This window comes from Trichosurus vulpecula, chromosome 8, assembly GCF_011100635.1.
Source record: "Trichosurus vulpecula isolate mTriVul1 chromosome 8, mTriVul1.pri, whole genome shotgun sequence".
Taxonomy (NCBI): Eukaryota; Metazoa; Chordata; class Mammalia; order Diprotodontia; family Phalangeridae; genus Trichosurus; species Trichosurus vulpecula.
This window is the reverse complement of record NC_050580.1, coordinates 31,799,386-31,819,951: the sequence shown is the minus strand read 5'-3', so window position 1 is coordinate 31,819,951 and position 20,566 is coordinate 31,799,386. Positions and strand designations below refer to the sequence as shown.

General features: G+C 38.6%; 1 protein-coding gene and 1 non-coding gene across 2 annotated transcripts in view; both read right to left on the bottom strand.

Moving 5' to 3' along the window:
- Positions 1–540: 540 nt before the first annotated feature.
- CCAR1 (cell division cycle and apoptosis regulator 1) overlaps positions 541–20,566 on the bottom strand; it is a 53,060-nt gene continuing 33,034 nt past the window's right edge. Inside the window, exons 11-25 of the mRNA XM_036734674.1 lie at positions 19,379–19,604; positions 18,739–18,852; positions 18,066–18,232; positions 17,105–17,315; positions 16,185–16,268; positions 11,822–12,007; positions 10,124–10,315; positions 7,674–7,913; positions 7,231–7,339; positions 5,898–5,980; positions 5,206–5,352; positions 4,802–4,922; positions 4,477–4,662; positions 3,665–3,870; positions 541–940 (exon numbers count right to left, since the gene is read on the bottom strand). Coding sequence (XP_036590569.1) covers positions 881–940; positions 3,665–3,870; positions 4,477–4,662; positions 4,802–4,922; positions 5,206–5,352; positions 5,898–5,980; positions 7,231–7,339; positions 7,674–7,913; positions 10,124–10,315; positions 11,822–12,007; positions 16,185–16,268; positions 17,105–17,315; positions 18,066–18,232; positions 18,739–18,852; positions 19,379–19,604 — 2,332 coding nt within the window. The 3' untranslated portion in view covers positions 541–880. The remainder of the gene's footprint in view (positions 941–3,664; positions 3,871–4,476; positions 4,663–4,801; positions 4,923–5,205; positions 5,353–5,897; positions 5,981–7,230; positions 7,340–7,673; positions 7,914–10,123; positions 10,316–11,821; positions 12,008–16,184; positions 16,269–17,104; positions 17,316–18,065; positions 18,233–18,738; positions 18,853–19,378; positions 19,605–20,566) is intronic.
- Positions 18,383–18,448, bottom strand: LOC118830398. Its single transcript, XR_005009043.1, has one exon. It is a non-coding gene; the product is annotated as a small nucleolar RNA SNORD98 (small nucleolar RNA).

The following is a 20,566-nucleotide window of genomic DNA, read 5'->3' as shown; positions in this document are numbered from 1 at the left end:
ATTTCATGGCTTTGTAACAGATTTAACATCCAGTAACACTCTGAAGGAACTAGAGAAAAACTATTTTTAAAAAATCAATCCTAATGAAAGGAATTTAATTTAAATAACAATGTTTTCCATGTAAGGCATTATGCTGACATCTACTGGCCTCGAATTGAACTATACATTTCAATCACTGTGTTTTTACATCATAAACGCTCTTGAGGAAAGCAGAACTCTTGGTGATAGAGCACAAAGAGCACATTCCAATAAGGCTCAACTTCATTTTCATGTAAACCCCACCAAGTTAAACAAAGAATAATGGCGGCTTACTATTGCTTTCCGAGTATTTGATGGGGCTTGAATTTTAATAAGCAGTTTGAGAAGAAGGATATGATTAGAAGAAGGAAGAAGCTTTTTGTGGTGAGTAAAAAATGTTGGGTTCCCCAAAAAACTTGCAAAATTATGCAGCATGCTATTTTATGATTTACACTGGATTTTTAAAAGATGGACTGAATTCAAAATAAAAACCTAAAAATGATAATTCTATAAATAAAGAAATTTTGATTTAACTAGACATTTTTTATGAAAGACATTTGGTAATTAAATACTTGCTACTGTCCATTAAATTGATGAACTTTATTAGGGTTAAAACTATAACAAAGTTCATCCTAAAACATTTTGCAAAATTATCTCACTCAAAGAGTGTCTAGTAAATTGAATGCTATGAATTACAAGCAATTTTCAAAAGCAGAGACTCACATTCATAAAACTTTATACATCTTTCGAACTAACAGATATTTATACTACTTAAATCGAACATGCATCACTTTCGAACATTCTGGTATCATGATTTATATATTACATTATGTAACACCATTCTTCTCAAAAACAAATTTTATCATACATTTGCACCATTCTCTTTGGATTTTTGATCTCTGTCTTCATTCTTCATATTATCCTACAAAATAATGAACAAAGAAAGATGCTTTTGTTTCACTGAAGTTTTCTTTAAATAAAATTTTTAAAATATGAACTATAAAGGAAAAGCAGATACACCTAGATATGAGCAATCACCGGCTTTTACAAACACATGTGACCACACTGGAGAGCTTTCTTTGTATTTTACTTAGTATTTATTTTGGGCAACCATTCCTCCCCCCACCCCAAACAAAACAAAAACAATACATGAAACATCAGAAGGAGGCACTAGATATGAAGAACACCAGATAACACTAGTATGTTGGATATTGGTCCACTAACCTCGGAGTCAACTAGAAAAGTTTGGTATGAATCTTTTCCAGGTGCCCACCTAAGTATAAAACTACCAGTGAAAGGGATTTCAGGCCAAGATGGTGCTTGTATGGAGACAGACTGCCCAACTCCCATGGCACAATGTACTCTAGTAAAAACCTGACAATCATGCCAGAGCGAATCATGATAAAGGAGTCCAATGAGAAACTCTAGCAAGTGACTTCTTCCACCCCAAAACTGCACAATCAATAGGAAGGGGATGGCCACTGAAGCCATAGCGAGCACAAGCAGCAAAGCTGGTGGCCTCCTAGTGCCACCAGAACTAGGCTGGAAAGGTGCAAGACTCCGCGTCCAGGGCAGTGAGAGGGGAGGCTCACCAGAGTGGCACAGCAGTGCCCATGCTGAGGGGCTCTGAGACCCTTGGCACTGAAGATGTAGCCTTCTGAACCTCAACAATGCAGGAGGGACTAAGTCAGGGAGGTGTAGGTCAATGCAGGAACCAAAGTGATGCACAGTCAGCCAACCCACCCAAAAGTACATCACGGAGCAGAGCCCCAGTTCAGGCATCAATGGTGGAGACGAACAAAAAGACTCTGAGCAGATGACAAGAACAGATGAGTACAAGTTCTGAGATACAAGCACAAGGGTCAAGAGAAACCCAGAAAAGTCAATTTGTTTGAGCAACTGGAAGGAGCTGGGTGATGCTAACATTCTGATGGGGGAAGTACAAACAAGTCTCCCCTCAAAACCTGAGTATCATCAAAGGGTATTGAGAGTGAAGTTATTGGGATGCATAAGATTATACAAAGAGGAAAGGGGGGACAGTGGCTGAAGCTCATTCTTATGTAAAATGAACAAAGAAGGGTTGAACATACAGAATGGTGTGGAAATGCATTAAAACTCAACAAAGAAAAATAAAGAAAGGAAGTGTTACGATAAAAGGAAGGATAATACTGGGAGAGGGAATACTCACAATCAAAACAAACTTCCTAATCCTGAAGGGGGAATTAAAAGGAAAAAAAAGAACTAGAATCTAAGAGGGTGCCCATCAATTTGGGGAATGGCTGAACAAATGGTGATACATGAATGTAATGGATACTATTGTGCCACAAGAAATGATGAAAAGGAGAATCTCAGACAATATTAGGTTGTATGAATTAAGACCGTTAAGTGAGCAGAAATGGGAGAACAATTTGTACAAGGACTGTAAGAGTATAAAGAAAAACAACTTTCAAGGACTTAAGAAATCTCGTTAATGTCAATGACCAACTGCATCCTCCAGAGGACCTCAAGAGACAGAAGGTGATGGGTACAGAAAGTAACACACAATTTGGGTTGCTGGGGGGTTAATTGTGCTTGACTATGCTTATCTGCTACAAAGGGGTCGCTTTTCTTCTCAGTTTTTTTTTGGGGGGGGGGAGAGGAGATGAGGTGAAAGAGTTAATTACAGCGATGCCAAAAAAGAGACCCAATGAAAATTTTTTTTTAATACACATTAGAGAACATAAGGAAGCACAGATGTGGACAAGGACAGCTTTGAAAATAACAGGATTTATTACATGCTTCTCTAAAATTTGTGGTGCTACACAATGTGAACTAAAAAGCCTTAGAAGCATTATTCACTTGCATTTACTCTCCTTGGATTTTGACAGACTGCTGAGCTAGGGAAGGACAGCACTGGAAGGGACCTCAGAAATTATCAAGTCTAACCTTTAAATTGAGCAGAAATCTCATCTCTGGGAAATGATCATCTCACTTTTCTGAGAAGAAACTGAATGATGTGGAGCCCCTTAGACAGCCGATCCTCTTACAGCAACCCACTCTCACTGGGAGCAAGTTTCTCTTTCCTATGGAGGGTCTGTTTCTTCCTGATTTGAGTGAGATGGTTTTTAGGGGTAGAACTCATCGCTTGGTTATGACAGAAATGGCAACTGAGCTTGAGAATTTTATAAGCAGTTTTTATGTGCCACAATAATGAGAAATATTCAGCATGTCACCCACACTATAAAATTTAGCATTTAATTATGTTACCTTTAATAGTTCTTTGTGTGTAAATTTTCTTAACTAAGTAATACTCATCTTGGGGCAGGACAAGGACTGCCTTCATGTTTCTTGTCTTCTAACACTACTGAGAGCATGACAAATGCTCAAGATACTGGTTTATTAAAATGAGAAGAATAAAGATGCGTCTGAGCAGAAAAGAAGGGGCTAAGGATACATTTTCCTTCTCTGTGTCACCTAGAAAAGATTAACCAATCCGAGGGGCCACTTCTGATGGAAGCTGTATGGAAGGAGGGTTATAAAGGTATTAGAAAAGTAGCCAGAGCACCACTCGATAAAATACTATACACCAACTGAGAGAGAATAAAATGCAACAAAGTGCAAAAATGACAAAAAACTAACAAAAGGGGAAAAAGTAAAAACTCCTCACCTTCTTAAGAACAGTATGAATCTCATCCATAACTGTGGATAAATTTTTGATTGTCTTATTTAGTTGGTTCTCAAACTGCAAATTTGCATTTTCTGAAGTCTTCAGGTTTTCCTGCAGCTGACTAAGGTCCCTTTTGACTTCTCTGAGTTCACAAGTTAGGCTTTTGTTAGAATTTTCCAAATGTAAAATAGTCTTCTCGTCCTCCCCTGTAAAGAGGGCATTCCAAATGATCAATCAGCACCCCTGCAGCAACTGCAGCTTCACTAGGAAGCTAAAGCGCTCATTTAGTCAACTGTACACGGGGACCCTAACAGTCCCTGCCCCCCACCCCCGTGGCTGTAGTAAGGATCAAATTTAGATGATGTCTACAGCACTTAGACGTGTCTGGCTCACTGCCTTCCTTCCTTCCAGTTTTATTGGCATGACTTTGAGCAAGCCACTAAATGTCTCTCTTGGCCTCAGTTTCTTCATCTGTAATGAGTGGGTTGGACTGGATCCATCTAAGTTTATTTCTAGCTCTAAATCAACAATCCAATGAGGCAGAATTTCTAAAGCAGGTGCAACAAAACGAGAGGTTGTAGGGCAAACCCCTATCGTGACAGGGTCCCAAGTAATTTTATCTCCTAGATTATAAGAGATCAGAGGTTTAGAAACCACAGCCCTCCAGCCCTCCATGTGAAGCTGGCACAGAAGTCAGAGGGGCTGAGCACAAGCAATAAACGGCTAACAAAGTCCCTGGGGAATGACTTTGCATTTCACACCAAACTGCAGGATGGAGGAAGAGAGGGGGAACAGGCTGATCTTTTCCTCACCTGTTTTATCCTCTAGTAACTGGAGCTTCTGCTCTATTTCAGCTCTGACTTTTTCACTCTTCTCTAGTTTTTGCAAGAGACTCCCCACATCCACCATTGCACCATTGTACACTATCAGGCCAACATTTTCTTCCATGACCTTTGACTCCTGCTTTACTGTAGGTGTTGGGAGCAGCAATCTGTTTCCTATATTAGAATTAAAATGTACAAATTTTTAAGTGGTTACTCTTTTGCCATAAAACAAATATTTAAAAAAGAAACAGTCCAATTTTTATCAACTATGCCGCCTGAAGACTTAAGCTTTGAAATGTTGCACTTTTATTACCCAGCATATCTTCTTGCAATGCTTCGGAGTCTTCATGGTTTTCTTCATCTTTTGAGGTATCCGTTAATTTTCTGTAAAAGCAGGATTCTCGGAGTACTACTTTATTAAGTAGTTTCTTAACCTGTTAGTTAAAAAAAAGACAAAAAACAAAAAGAAATTGTGTAATGACTTTGCAAGGAACATAAATTTCTGCAAGATCTGCTATGAGAATTACTCTGCATGATTTACTACTACAAATTAAATCTTTAAGTTGTCTAGGAGAGTCAGGCTCTTTTTTTTCCAATACTCCAAGATGTAGATTATGTACAAAAATGCTTACAAGAGTCCTTTAAAAACATGTCTGAAGGTTTTATTGTTAAATAGTTCTAAAAATTGTTTTGTTAAATATTTCTAAAACAAATTACCTGAGCACGGGAAAGATGAAGCCCGAGAGTATATAGTATTTCTTCCATATCCTTCTCAAGCAGGTAACCACAGTGGCTTTGATCAAAATAAACGAATGCCATCAAAAGATCTCTGTTCACTGTAATCATCTGTGTCTTGTCTTTTTCCTAAAGAAGAGGAAGGACAAGTGAAGGTGGCAGTAGATAGCTGTTTTGCCTCAAAATGTTACCAAATGAATGCTAACAAGGAAATCCTTTCCTTAAAAGTATGAGATACTTTGGACCAGGGGTGGGGAACCTGAAGGTCCCAGGTGCCCCACCCCTGCTTTGGACATTCAATGCCCAAAATTCCACCTCAGTGCTTCAAGAACACCAAAAAGGGTCTAACAGTTGGGGGAGGTAGAAAGTTCAACTAGTATTTCTTGGCTTCAACAACTGAGCTACTTTATCTAGTTGCCCCCAAGCAAGACAACTGAATAATGCTCTACGGGTCTATGGCTTATTTTGAAGCACATGTTTAATAGGTAGAAAAGTAAGCCATGGAGAGAAAGGTGACATTTTAATTAAAGAAAATTTTAAATGAAGCCAATAATTAAAAATCTGTAAATGTTCAAGTTAACATGTTCTACTAAAGTGAGAGCTGTTATATAAAGAGCAAGATAACCTAGAAGCCGAACTATTTCTTAAATGAGTATTTTATTACTTTGAAGCACCTTATCTTTAGAAGCTCTCTCTTTGCCATATCGATTAATCTCTCTTTTGTCATCCCGTTTATTCATCTCTTCCTCATCCCGGTCTATCAAAACAAAAACACAAACTCAAATAAATAAAAAATCAAAGCAATCAAAGCAAAAATTAAATAATAGGAGTATCTAACAGTAGGGTTAGAAATGACTTTTCTGTTTTCTAATATCAAATTAGAACAATCATTTCCAAAAAGATCTAGTATATAGCAATGATATTTGTGACTTCTTAAAAATAACGTCATTAAAAATAGGCTTATTGCACACATTCTTTTGCATATTACGAGTACTAGGGGGATGAGTAGGAAGACACACTTGCAATGGGGAATGAGAAATAAAACATCAAAAAATGCATGAGGAAATAATACCGTATTCAGTGCAAATTACTCAATCCACATAAACCATTTGATGAAGAGATTAAAAAGCAAGAAATTTCTCATATCAAGCACAGCCCAAAACTGATTACAGAATTTCAAAAGTTCACTACAAATTAGGGACAAATACCTATAATACATGATAATGTTCTAAGCCCAGATGTGGTTTATCTACTCCAAAAATAGAGATGAAAATCACCAGTAGAAAGACCTAGGATCTGGTGCCAGAGGATGGAGGATAAGCCATATCTCTGTTTCTCAGTATCCTGTAAAATAAGGGGCTTCAATGAGATGACCTCAAGGGTTCGTTCCAGCTCTAAGTCTTCTGAGCCTAATAATTTGAGGAAGAATCAGAAGACCTGTGTTCTGATGTTGGCTCCACAGTTTCATACTGGTATGATGTTGCATGAGTACTCAACTGCTGTGAAGTTTATTTTCATTGGCTCTAAAGTACAGGCTGTTTCTAACTGTTCTAGTCAGTAGAAGCAGAGTTTATTTTATCTAAAGGTATGCTCACATACAGGCATTTATTCAAAATACCATTTGTGCTTTTAATCTTTCCAGGAAGAAAAGTACAGTTAAGGAGCTAGAAAGTCTGAAGAGAAAAAAAAGCCATAAGTAAATGATCTGAAGAAAATAGAAGCAAATTTATGAAAGCTTCTTCCTATGAAGCGAGGATTTTGGTGATAAACTTCCCATAATCTAGTTGATTTTTCAAGGTGGATTTTTTTTTTCATTATGGATAAGGAACAAATTAGTTATCAGTAAAATATGATGTAGCAAAAATAATATGCCAGAGAGCATAAATAATCCTTGCCATGTATTATGACATCTAAAAATACAGAATTTGAAAATAGTCACTTAAATGCATGCAGAAAATATGCTTTCAAATACTGAAAGTAATTAGAAATGGACAAAGAAGAACAGACCATCCTCCTCGTCTTCAGCATCCTCAGCTTCCAGGGGGTCGTATTCTTCTTGATTATTATCTTCTTCAGTTTCATCATCATCTTTATCATCTTTTCTTTTATCTTCTTTCTGTAATTAAAACGCTTCAAAATTAAACAAGAGGCAATCTCGCCAAATCCTAAACAGTAAGTTATTATTTTACTTGGAGAAAAAAGTGTTCTTTTCCTAATAAATTTTTGGGGATGCACAAGAATAAATATACTAAGAAAACTAGACAAGACTGTTAAGTGAAAGAACAGTAGTGAGCACATAAAACATTTTGAACTTTTCTACGTTATAAAAAATGTAGGAAGAAAGCAAAACTAAAGTTTTCAGAATCCTGAAAAAGACAGGTTAGACAGGAGGAAGTACAAAGCGGGAATATCCAAATATATTTTGCTAATTCTGGAAATAAATGGCAGACCTTTCTGTCTTCTCGGTCATCTTTTCTATCTTTCTCATCTCCTGATTTTCTCCTTTTTGGCTTTGGCTCGTCAATGTCATCATCCCTGTCTTCCTTTTTCTCTTTTCTCTCTTCCTTTTTGCTTTTCTTATCCTTTTCTTTCTTATCCTCTTTTTCTGGAAGGGATATTAATGATTTATATATGCGGACACCAAAATCTCTTTGAAGCATTTCATTGAAGAGTTCGGCAAATAATGAAACCTACACAAAGATGTAAAAAATAAAACAAAAATCCTTTTAAAATGTCTTCTCCTTTGGACATTAAAACAAAGAATATTCAGCTAAACAGAAAAAGAGTAACCTTAGTTTTCAGCATAGTCACAGTTGCCTCTTCCAAGAGTCTACTGAAAATAAATCTTCATAATATAGTTCTACCCAGCACCTAGATTATAATGACAGCTGACATTCATAATAACCTTATGGACTTGAAAAATCTTGATGTGTTTTGAATCAAAGATTAGCTTATGTTTAATGCAGTTTTAAATTAAGTATGCTTCATTATATAATTCTTTTGAAGAATTCAAATATTATTCAAAGGCTTTTTAATTATTTGAAAATTGGTACCCTAGCTACAAACATGGAACTCAATCAACACTTGATTAGCCAGAATGTGTATCCTCCTATAACAGAGAATTTAATAAAACAAAAATGAAAATCCAATGCATTAGTTAAAATCTAAAAAGAGAACATATATTCTAAGTTCATTAACCACAAATATGACACAGACCAAGTGAAACATACCTTATTTACGTGGACAGAAACCAGCATTAATTACAAAAAAGAATAGTTAAGCATAATAGGCATGTAGTAAATGTATCTGAGAACTGGATTAATATGGTCCCTCTTCAATGATGAAGCACTTAATAAAGAGAAGAGATGTAGCATGTTTAATATTAAAGTGACCAAGACTATGATATTTATGGCTAATTTTGTGGTATGCCATGGCCATTCTTAGTTGGAGTGATTTGTCTGACTAAGCCCAGGAATGGTACTTAAAAATAACCAGGAGTTATAAAACTTAAAACCCCTCAAAACTGGGAGCTGGTATGCAAGGCAAATGTGGATGTTTCTTCTATTTATTCTATAAGAAAATGAGTTCCCAGGGTCACAGAATTTAGAGTGGAAGGAATCTTAGATCAAAACGAAATCCAGAAGTCAAAGGATTTCACTGGAGCCACACAGATGTTTCCCACCTTGCCGTGATCAATGTATTCACATCTTTGATCCTTAACAGCTCCTAGAAAAGGGATCTTAGACATTTGTGACAACAAAAGCTATTTAGAAAGTAGTCTAATGCCCTAGAGCAGAATGAATATTCTCTCGTTTCGATTCTTTCTTCTCCTTGAAGAACTCTATCCATCTGGAAAACAAATTTCTTTTCTAAGTTTCCCCCTAATTTCCTCCATTCTGTCTGGTAGATCAAGATTTGTATAATGGATCCAATACAAGCATAGATTATGAAAGAGACCTTGTGGGGGCAGCTAGATGGTGCAGTGAGTAGAGCCCTGGCCTTGGAGTCAGGAGGACCTGAGTTCAAATCTAGCCTCAGACACTTACTAGCTCAGACACATACTTACTAGCTGTGTGACCTTGAGAAAGTCACTTAACCCCAATTGCCCTGCCTTCACCCCCTCTAAAAAAATAAATTAAAAAAAAAAAAAAGAGAGAGACCTTGTACAATAAAAACTTCTGTTTGGAACTGATTATGCCCAAACGATGGATACCATGATAGAATTTTGGCCTTGCTATTCCATGGATCCAAAATATAAAGCTACACAGTGTTTTAGAATGTAGAGAGAAAGTGTCAAACTTGCAGCTAGTGGTGCAACCCAAACCAGATTAAAAGGTCAATAGGAAATGTTTAACAAAGTAAATAAAAATACAATACTATACAAATATACATAATGTTAATTTGTGGCTTTCTAAAGTCAATATGTGGCCTGCAGGCATCTACTTCTATTTGAGGTCGATACCATTAACTTATAGTACATTATCCTTATGCCAAGAAGTCTGAGAATGCTGTTCCATTTTGTTTTAATTAAGGAATACCATTCTAATTTAGGTATGAAAAATTTCAATTTTATTTTAGAAAAAGGGTGTGTAAACCTTTTAACATTTGGCTAAATGCAAGACACCCAATATAAAAAAGTTTTATAAGCTAAATCACATACCTTATAATTCTTCAGCTCTGGTACTTCGTTAGTAAAAACAAAACTGCATGTTGCTAAGTTGTTTTAGAATGACAAGCAATGTAGAACAGTACAAGGAAATGACAGATAGAAAAGAGCTAATAAAGCCAACCCATTAGTATGAAAAGTTCCACGTGTAGTGCAATAACAAAGACTTTCCCCCCTCAACCTATTAAATAACACCTGTCAGTTTAAAAAGGGACAAAATGAAAGTGAAATTACCTCGAATGAATGTTCTTTGTTATCCTCTAGTCTGTAGTCCAAAAGTACGCTCAAAGACATGATGCTACAGTCGAACTTGCCGCTCTTTGCAGCCCAGTTAGGGTGTACAATGATGGCTGGCTCATCAGGTAAAATGTACCGCCTTTCGCGGCGCTGACGCTCCATTTCTTCCTGGCGTTTCCTTTCTTCTTCCTACGTGTTTCAAATTTCAAATTGTGTTTATAAACCTATTTTATTTTTAAAAGCCAAACATGCAATCACGTATCAAATGAGGGTTACCAAAAAGAGGCAGTCTTTAGGAAGAAGAAAAGTTCCTGAGCCAAATGACCCCAAAAGACAAGATGTAATTTTCTTACCGTTCTTTGTTGTGACCCAACCAACAGTTTGACAAGAGAAACAAACTCACAGAAGAGGCTAACAAAAGATACCAACTATCACAGATCTACATTTCTCTCCACCTATTTCAGTTTCACTTTTTGCTGGTGTTTTGGTATACATCTCACCTCCCAAAGACACAGGAAACCCTACTGTAAACCATGTGCATCACAGCAAAGCACACATATCAATCAATGAGTAGTAAAGCGGCAGGCACTCAACACAGTGCTTGGGATACAAAGACAAAACCAAACAGTCCTTACCCTCAAGGAGCTTACATTCTGTATTGGGAAATAACATGCACACAGAAGAAGAATCAAAAGAGATTCAAAGACGTTTTCAAGGAGGAAGAGAGGAGATGAGAAACTGGCAGCTCGAGGGAAAGGTCTTGTGTAGGAGGAGGAGGCGCTGAACTTTGTAGAGGGCAAAGGCTTTTAACGGGCAGAGAGCTGAAGAGGGAGTGTTCCAGGCCCAGGAGACAGCCTGTGCCAAAGCATGAAGATGGCAGATGGAGCTCTCTATGGGAGAGACAACACGTCTCATGGTTAAGCTGAACCACAGGGTGTGCGGGGGAGTAATGAGGACTGTCTAGAAATGGAGGCTGCCGTGAGATGATGAAGGAAAGGCTCCAGAGGTTAAACAGGGGGACTTGTGCCACTTTCTAGAGGCAACAGGGAGTTACTGGAACGTGTTGAGCAGGAGTGTGGTATGATATAAATCATAAATTCAAGATAACAGAAACCAACCAAAATTGATTTTCCCAAAAGCCTGTATTTGTATAGTTACCCTTTCAAAAGAGAGTTCAATTGCTTGTCATGTTTATTTGAAAAGGTGATGCTTCTGAAGTTAGAATCACTAAGGCTGAGAGGGCCTGACCACACTACATTGTAAGTTCATGACTCACCTGAAGACCCAATCTAACCAAATTATTATAGTACAATAAAAGGCAATGAAGACTGGAATAGGACCCACTCCCTGAGAGGGGGTGGAGACAAAAGCACTCCATGACTAGCTTTCTACACCTAAATTTTACAAATCCTCCTGAAAGTTCTGCCAGCACAACCCAAGCCCTGTTGGTTCCTATTCAAGCAGAGACTCACAGTGACTACTCCAGGCCCAGCCTCGAGATACGTGGGGAGGCTCACCACAAAAAGACTGGCCACAAAGAGATGCCCTACTGACAGCACTGATACTTCTTTACCACCGGCACCAAGAAGTAGCTAGGATTAGAAATAAATGCAGGCATGTACAATCCTCCTGGAGCGCCTATGAACGGACTGACACATACACCCTAGACCCCAACACTCTGCACCATGGCCATACCTCTTTGTCGTCCTCAGACTTCCTGTCTTCCTCTTCTTCCTCTTCTTTTTCAGATTTCTCCAACTCCTTCTGCTCCTCTTTCTGTTCTTCTACTTTCAGCTGTTTTGTCAGGCGGGCTATCAACTGGGATTTTAATCCTTTAGAACTAAGAGCTCGGCTTTCTAATTCTTTACGAAGGTCATTTACCTAAATGAGTATATATTAAGCATATAAATTAACACAATCTAAAAGCATGAAATCAAAATACGGAACCAACTCAACAAAGGTCTAGAGTTTAGTAAAAACAAAAACAAACAAAAAAAAAACCAAGCAACTTAATAATGAAACAAGTGAATAAAAATCATAGTCTAACTTACTTAAAATAAACCTCTGATTAACTGGAACTCAATTATCTGGAATCCTCAATTGATTTTTTAAATAATCCAATATTCTCATTTTTGAAATGGTGGGAGACCCGTGATTTTGTTGATGAGGAAACTCCCTCCTCCCACTGTAAGTCAGCATGATCTCTGAAGGCTTAAGACATGCCCAGGGACACACAGCCAAGGTGGGTCAGACTGTTCTGGCTTCAAGACCAGTTCTCTATCCACTACAAATGCTGTACTCCATTTTTATAAGAAATCAATCACACGGTATCAGATTAAACTCCTGTTCTTCGAAGCTCCTCATTCGGTTACATGTTGAAGCCTGCTCACACACACACAAGGCATCCCTCCACGGACCTATTTGTGCTATTTTTTAATTCTTCAGATTGGTGTATTCCATATCTTGCTGCCAGTACAGTATGGGCCTTAAGATGAACTGTGGTTTCCATAGGAAGAATGGAGTCCTTAAGAGGAGCTCTGTAATTTCCTCAAGATAATTCAGCCTGTTTTCCTCCTCCTGTTCAATTTAGATGACCAGTCACTGTCCATCTGTTTCATCTGGTCATACTTATGGACAATGGGCAATTTCAAAGAAGATGTAAAGATGGGATCAAAGAAAGGTGTGACAGGAAGGGAAGATGGGCTGGTTCCATGACAGGCGAACACCCAGAGGCTCCACTGGTAGCCCTGCGATGTCAGAAGAAAGTGAGGCCTCCAGCAGGCTGGGTGGACCCCATGGACAAGAGTTGTATAGACTCTACATAGCTGTAGAGAGCTTCCAAGTGAATGAGATCACAGATCCAATGGAGAATTGAGTGGTTTGTTTTTTTTTTAAAAGAATCATATTTAGTCCCTTCTGTAAACTAAAAGACCTGATGGTAAAGATGATGACTCAAGGAGCTGTAGAATTACTAATGGGGCATGTAACAAAGTGGGAAGAGACTTACATTCATGGCATGACTTTTTTCTGTATGACTTCAACTCATTTCACTTCCAAGATCTTTCGTGGCTCTTAAAGTCCATTAATTATGATTTCCCCCTAAACCTGCTCTTCTTTCTCACTCTCAATGGCAGCACCAATCTCCCCAAATCAGTGCTCTTGTGAGTCATCTTGGATGACCTCCTCAGCCTCGTTCCACACAATGTACTCAATATCTTCTATGTCTCTCATCCCTCTCCCCATTGCTTCCCATTTTCACTGCCACCACCTTTATTACCTTTCCCCTGGATTATGACAAAGAGTTTCCTACAAGGTCTTTCCATCACTAGTCTCACCATCTCAACCATGCCTTAAAGAAACATAATGGTTTCATCTCTAGAAGTCCTGCCATGGGGTCTCTGGTGAACAACTGCCTCAGTCATCCACTCCATTTAGGCCTAACTCATCTGTTTCACTTCCTCCAAACCTTAAACTGTCCCATAATCAAATCAACTCCGTCACCAACCTCTAGATCTCTTCTATTCAATATCCCTGTACCTTTCCAAGACAAAATACTAATCTCTGGCCACTACTTCTCAATGTGTGGTCTCTCTCTATTTGAATGTAAGCTCCTTATGGTAAGGGACTGTCTTTGCTTTTGTATTTGTACTCCCAACACTTAGGAAGCACTTAATAAATACTTATTCATTCATTCATTCGCTGTTCCAATTCATCTTGCGCACCACTGTTAATATTCTTAATATGTTAATTTTAATACTGTTTTTTCTCCTATGATCATGCCAATCTTCATCAAAAATCTTCATTGTTTCCCTGCAGCCTATGACACTAAGTAAAAACTCCTTATCCTGAAATTTATGGCCTTCTGTAACATCAACTCCTCTACTCACACCCTCTTAAGTTATAATCAAAATGGACCTTTGCCCTTCAAACATATCCCACACACAGTATACTTTTTGTCCTTTGCTCATGGTCTCCACCCCAGCCCTTCCAGCTCTTGGGGAAGCTCATCCTGATCTCTTCAGCTGGAAATCAGCTCCCTCACCCAATCTTGTCTTATTTGGGATCCCTCTTTTATACACGACCATGTTCTAATTTGTATTACGTTTACCTGTGTATGTGTTGCAACATCCCTTAGCAATCATAAATTCCTTTAGGGAAAGGACTAAGAATTTTTTATCTTTCTATCTTACCTCAGCAGCTAGCACAAATGGTGAATCCTTTACAACTATTGGCCTGATGAAAGATGCTTTATTAGATACACTCTTATTCAGTAATAAGATAGCAAAGTGGGCTATGACACAAGGAAAATTTCAGGAACAAAGATTAAAACAAAAAAGGGTTTTGCTTAACTCTCAATTAACCAGTAATTTAACTAATCAGCACATCTCTGTTACAGGCAACTGATGGTTTTAAGTGTTCTTAATTTCCAGTTACATAGGGTGTCTCAAAAGTCTTGGTGCAGTCTGAAGCTATTAAAAATTTAAAACAGAGTTAAGACTTTTGGAACACCTTGGATTTTTCAAATTTGCATAAGTTGCTAGTGTCAGTGTCACTAACTGGTGCAATGTTGGGCAGAAAGAGCCAGAGCCTGAGGATTAGCGATATCATGCCAGCTAACTAAAGATTTTCAAGATTTGCTCCTTTTTGTATTATTTCATTCTCACTCAGATGTTTCTCTGTTCCTATTTGCTCCTGTTTCAGGGATCTGTGCAAAGGACACTATATTATTTGCCTGGAAAGAATGTAGAAAACATTTCTAATGTTCAGGATCCAAAAGAAAGAAATTTCAAGGGCAATTTACTTGATGGTATTTAGGAGTTGGTTTGTCATTTCCCTAAGACCAAAGATTCTCTCAAATAAACCAGAATGACTGAAGCCAATTTCAGATATATAGGTACATAACCTTATCTCTTCTATTTTTCTGCATAAAAGCTCATCTTTATGGGCCTCAATTTCATCATTAAGTTGAATGACTGCATTAGATTACATGATCTAGAGTCCCTTCAAGCTCTAAAACAAATCTATTTCTATGAAGATATTTCAAATTCTATTTAATTCCAACATCCTAAAAAAAAAAACAAAACAACAAAAAAAAACAAATCACCAAGATCACATTATGAAAATTTGTTTTCACTACATTATGCGCCATTAAGGGTCTTTGCAAATGTCCCAACCATAAACTGTCAAAACTGCCTGTAATGTGACTGACTCAACATGCAATAATCCAACTGCTGACGCTGCTAGAGGTAGTGCTCATTTTCCACTTTGAGTATAGGCACATGGTCCTCTAGGACAGCTTATTTGCACAGCTCTAGAGTGCCCAGTGGAACAAGTCTGAAGTGGGCTGAAGCCAGAGGTGTGTCGAAAGCTGCCAAGTGGGGAGTACGAGACCCAAAATATTGCTGCTGGCATCCTATACCTTCTACAAGACAGCTCAGCTCTCCTTCCCTTTGACGTTTCCTGATCCCTGGGCTTTTACTTCTAGTTTCTTTTGAAACGTGTGACTACGTTGAGGCTATTTATCTCTTTGGGAAAAGGAGATGTCTTTTGAAGAGGAGTTACATTCCCAAAATATAAGCTTACCTATGGCAGCTTAGGCCCATGCCCAGGAATAATGTATTTTTTGAAATGGGCAGGGAGATTTAGAAAGATAAACAAAAATCTAACTTTAACTTGTCCACAACTTTGTTCTATATAGAAAATGTAAGGCTCAATAAAATGATGACCAAGTGATTATCTTTTGCTTAATGTGTGTTCAACTTTACATCTCCAAGTCTCTTTAAGTTTCTAATTTGGCATTGTGTTTATTTGCATGGCTGTGTTACCTCTCTTAGATCCCAAGATCTTTGAGCAGCTCAACATTGTTACTTATCTTCGTATCTCTCCAAATAAATACCTAACAGAATGCTCTGGGCATGACACTCTATTAAATGGCTACTAAGTTGTATTTTTTAGTAAATTTCCTCAGTGACCTTCCATCTAGAAATTATTCTATCAGTAAAGGCCCCTGAAGCCCCTGGTGCCAAGATCCAAGTGAACAGCATCTTCAGAAAGTTACCTTCATCGTCTTTGGATCAAGTTTAGACCAATGGGTGGGTGTGGAGATTTCTTTCGCCTCACCATCATCCTTCTCTTCTTCATCCTGACATACAAAGTTAGAGTGTAATTATTATTCTGAAGCCTTAAAAGGATATTAATTTATTCTTAAAATTCTGTTGCTGATCTGTGCAAGGTCACAAGTGTTTCAGATTGTCTTCTCCTAAAGTTATTGTTTAGGCAAGTCCACGTACATACATTCTACCACTTTAACTGATCACAAAGACACTCATCAGCCAATCAAAGCCAGATCTGTGAAACACAAAAGGGTGATAAATTACAACACAAAGGATATCAGGGATGCACAGACACTGATGGTCTCCACTAACCACACAGTGTGTGATCTTGCCCCAATTTTCAAGCCACCCAAAGTTAATCTTGATTTAGTCAGACCTTTAAAATGTACCAAAGACGTTGCCACATAGCCTGAAATTTCAAAGCTCTCAGACTTGTGGTTGTCCAATTTCAAATATCCATGATTAGAACTGATGACCGTGAAAAAGAAAATTTTTTATAATTTTAGAAAATGGCAAAATGTTTAAAATGGCTTAATACTGAATCTCGCTCAACAACTGGTCCCAGATTCCAGCAACTAGACCTATGATGAAAACAAAGCTTTGTGCAATTTAAGCACAATTTACTTTCCTCTGTGGTCTCAGCATTCATTAAGTTAGCATAATTGACGAATTGGTTTTGGTTTTGGTTTTTTGGTTTTAAAGAGAACGGAACGTACAACTACTCTGCTGAAAGCTGGATTGCCAGTCGCTGTTACCAGTTATGTTCCTCCGTGTGTGTTTATCGTGTAGTATGTGATGTGCATTTGTGCCTGTGTTCCTGTGCCTGTGAGAAGCGGAAATAGAAAAAGGGATTAGCGTTCAGTGCCTGTTCTCCATCAGCCTCCTTGCGTTCACCCTGTAGCTTCTCGGCCAGCTGCTGCTTGTATCCTCGGGAGAGGGTTTCCCACTCTGAGCGGGTGGGAAGGCAATGCCAAACATCCGGGAAAAATAAAACCACTGTCTCCACATGAGCTGGAACTGTACGCCCCTTGTGGGTCTCCTCAGGGCGATGGTAGCGAATCTCTGCAAAACGGTACCTGTTGCAAGGGAAGAAGCATGTTGGAAAAAAAATTCTAAAATACACTTTAAAGACCCTAGTTCACTTGTAGCACATCAAGTAAAGAACTTTTGCTGCCAGAACCTCAGGCTGGTCTAAAGAAAAAAAAATTACAGAAGCCATAGTTGCTCTTTGGTGCGCTTGTCCAGCTTGGCTCCCTTCAATGGAGCGGAGCATGCTCACAGGAAGTGACGCGGCCCCGGGCCTGCGCGCTCGATTAGTCACCCCACACTCCCAGGCACCCTTAGAGAAGGGGCGCAAATCGAGTGTGTGTGGAAAGTGAGAGCTTTTTCAAATTAGGTCTGAACAATAGTACAAGACGCACAAGACAAATTAGCCTCAAGAGAAAATATGGCTGGGCAGTGAGTCAGCAACTACAGCGTTTACTTTATGACAAAAGAATTATAACGAAAGAAGTTCTCTCTTGTCGGTCTTCTCCAGCTACGCATGAAATGAAAAACATTTCCAACATACATTCCCTGCAGAAGTACAGCATAACAAAACACAGTTCCGCTTGCAATTCATCATGATTAGTCCTTAAGTCAGCTCTGAACATTTTTGGCACCAAACAAGTTTTTGCTACAAATGGGACTTCCCTTTGAGGAGTTTACCTGCATCACCAAAGCTTGCTGAATGAGATGGGGAAAAAAGGCTGGTTGACAGACACATCTACATAAGCTATGAGCACATTTCTATTCATGCCAGTCATATGGAGAAGATTGGTACTTACCATTGAGTGCACACACTTAAATCAATGCCTGTCAGAGCCTTACAACAACGAATAGCAGTCTTTATCAACACAGAGGGATCTTTCTCTGGGTCTGGTCCATCCAGTGAAGGAGACCAGTGGCCTCCAATAGCCATGGCCTCATCCTTGCCTTTCATGCCCACTAAAAACTAAGTCAAAGACAAAGAATGGATTAAATGTTTTGTTATACTGCTTGTGCTCCAAATGTCAGATGATGCAAGTACCTGAAAAGGAAACGTGCACACACCCCCTTCACAAAATTCACTTCACTATCCCTGGTGGGCATATTGGCCAAGGAAGAGCTCAGTTCATCATGTTCCACACTGTATTTCAGCAATGGAATAGGATTTTACTCATCACAACTCATCCTTGCAAAAAATTCCTCATATCCAGATTTATTCTCAGTTACAAACTCAAGGTAGAACTTTAATGATGTGAAAATACACTCCATTTCATTACCACTGTTAACATGGGGTTACATTCAGCACACAACTCTAATGTACCAACATCTTCACATTCTACAAACAACATGATGATACCAAGTATGCTACATAAACTCTGGAATAACCCAAAATTAAAAACTGCTTTCCCTTTCACATATAGGAAATTGTAATTAAACAAAAACAAAACCCCTGTCAATGGATAGCCATTTTACCTTAACAAGTCTAGCAGGATGTTGGAATCCATCTCGGAGTTCTTGTGGATCTTCAGCAAGAGCGCATGATTTGTGATATAAGTCTTCCATACTAGGGCTAGCCATCAGCATTACCTATTACATAGTCAAATAATTCAATCCTGTCAAAATAGTCTAAAGTGGTAAAGAAGAAAATGAAAGTACATATACCCTCAACTTTTGGATACGCAATTTAGAATCTGAACTCCAGTATACAAAGGTGCCCCCAGAGCACGATGCTACAGCAGTGCTAGTGAATCATAAATACCTTACATTTGTGCCAATTTCACCTTTTTCGAGGGATGCTATTAATAGTGTTTTGCAAATATTACAAAGCCATGTGCGGTAAGCAGCGTCCCAACTGCTCCCCCTGAAGACTACTGGCCATGCGGTGGGTGCCCTCAAGGCAGAGACCCAGTAGCGCCCTTCTTTCTTCTAGGCACATCATGATGTCATTAACACCATTTCTTTCATCTTCAGATTCCTCCAACTACGTATGGGACAAGCAACTGCCTCCCCAATTTGAGAGCAGAAGGATGAAGGGCAAAGAGAGGCTACTTAAAAACGATCATTTCTCTTCCTTTCTGATCCAAATAACTCAAGTCCCCGATGGAATACAAACCTTGGCACTATACAAGTGATCGGCATCAGGCGGGTCAAGAATAGCCACATTTTTCTCCAAAGGATCTACCTCTCTGTGCATGACATAGAAATTACAGTAGTTTCCCAGTTGGAAGGGTCTTGACAAAGGAAAAGCATCGACCCACATAAATTGAGCATCAAAAAAGTCACTAGGGATGTACAGGTTCTGATAGCGACGTCTCAGTTCCATCATGTCGCAACTTGGGCTGCAAAACAGAAACAAATGATGAACACAGTAGCAAGCTTAGTATGGACATGGGGCAGAGTCGCACAATGCTGGACACCAAATGCTTGCCCCAGCAGTTAACTCTATATGGTGACCTACACAGTAATGGACTGAAAGCATGCTTTTAAGTTTAGCAAGAGTTACTACTTCTAGAAGGAGGAAAAGAGAAAGCAATTTTTAGGAAAGGGAGAAATTGGATCTACTGAGAAATAAGTTGCTTTAAAAAAAAATTCACCCATTTTGACAAGTGACACTTGTTGCTATCTCAGCAATCCCTTCACTGCCTACTTTGCATGGAAGCCTACAGTGCATGGGGTATGTTCCTTTTGAAAACAAAGCTATTAATTAAGGTCCCTCCTCTACAGTTCTTAAGTGGGGGCCCTGAGCTGGTCTGAGAAACAAGCTATTTTCTGTGCTGCAATCTTGGAAAGGTGAAGAAGAAAAGTGTTCAGTTCCTGCGCTCCTCAATCAGATTATCACATAATCAAATTCAGCCTTTAGTCTGCAGTGAATCCTCAAAAAATCAGACACATTCATATTCAAATAATTCAGTACAACAATCCATTCCAAAGCCAAATATCCACACTGCAGCTCATCTAACCAACTTGAAATCAATGAATGGTGAATATGGATTTTATGATACTAAGTAGAAGAGGTATAAAGTTACAAGGATTATTAATCTCTCAAATTTATCTTCAAAGTAGGCTACATTTGAAAAAAAATTGCAAAGGATGAGAAAGTACTGCGTGCCCCCTGTACCAGCAGAGATTTTCTAAGTGCCCATATCAGCACCACAGACTCAGTAAAGTAAAGAACTCTACTGGGAAATATTTTTTACCAAACTTGTTTTCTAGAAGGCAGTAGAAAATAAAGAATGTGGGTGCTTTTCAGGAGAAATGAGGATCACAGGATGGCAAAGACAAGTAAAAAAGAAATGCCTTT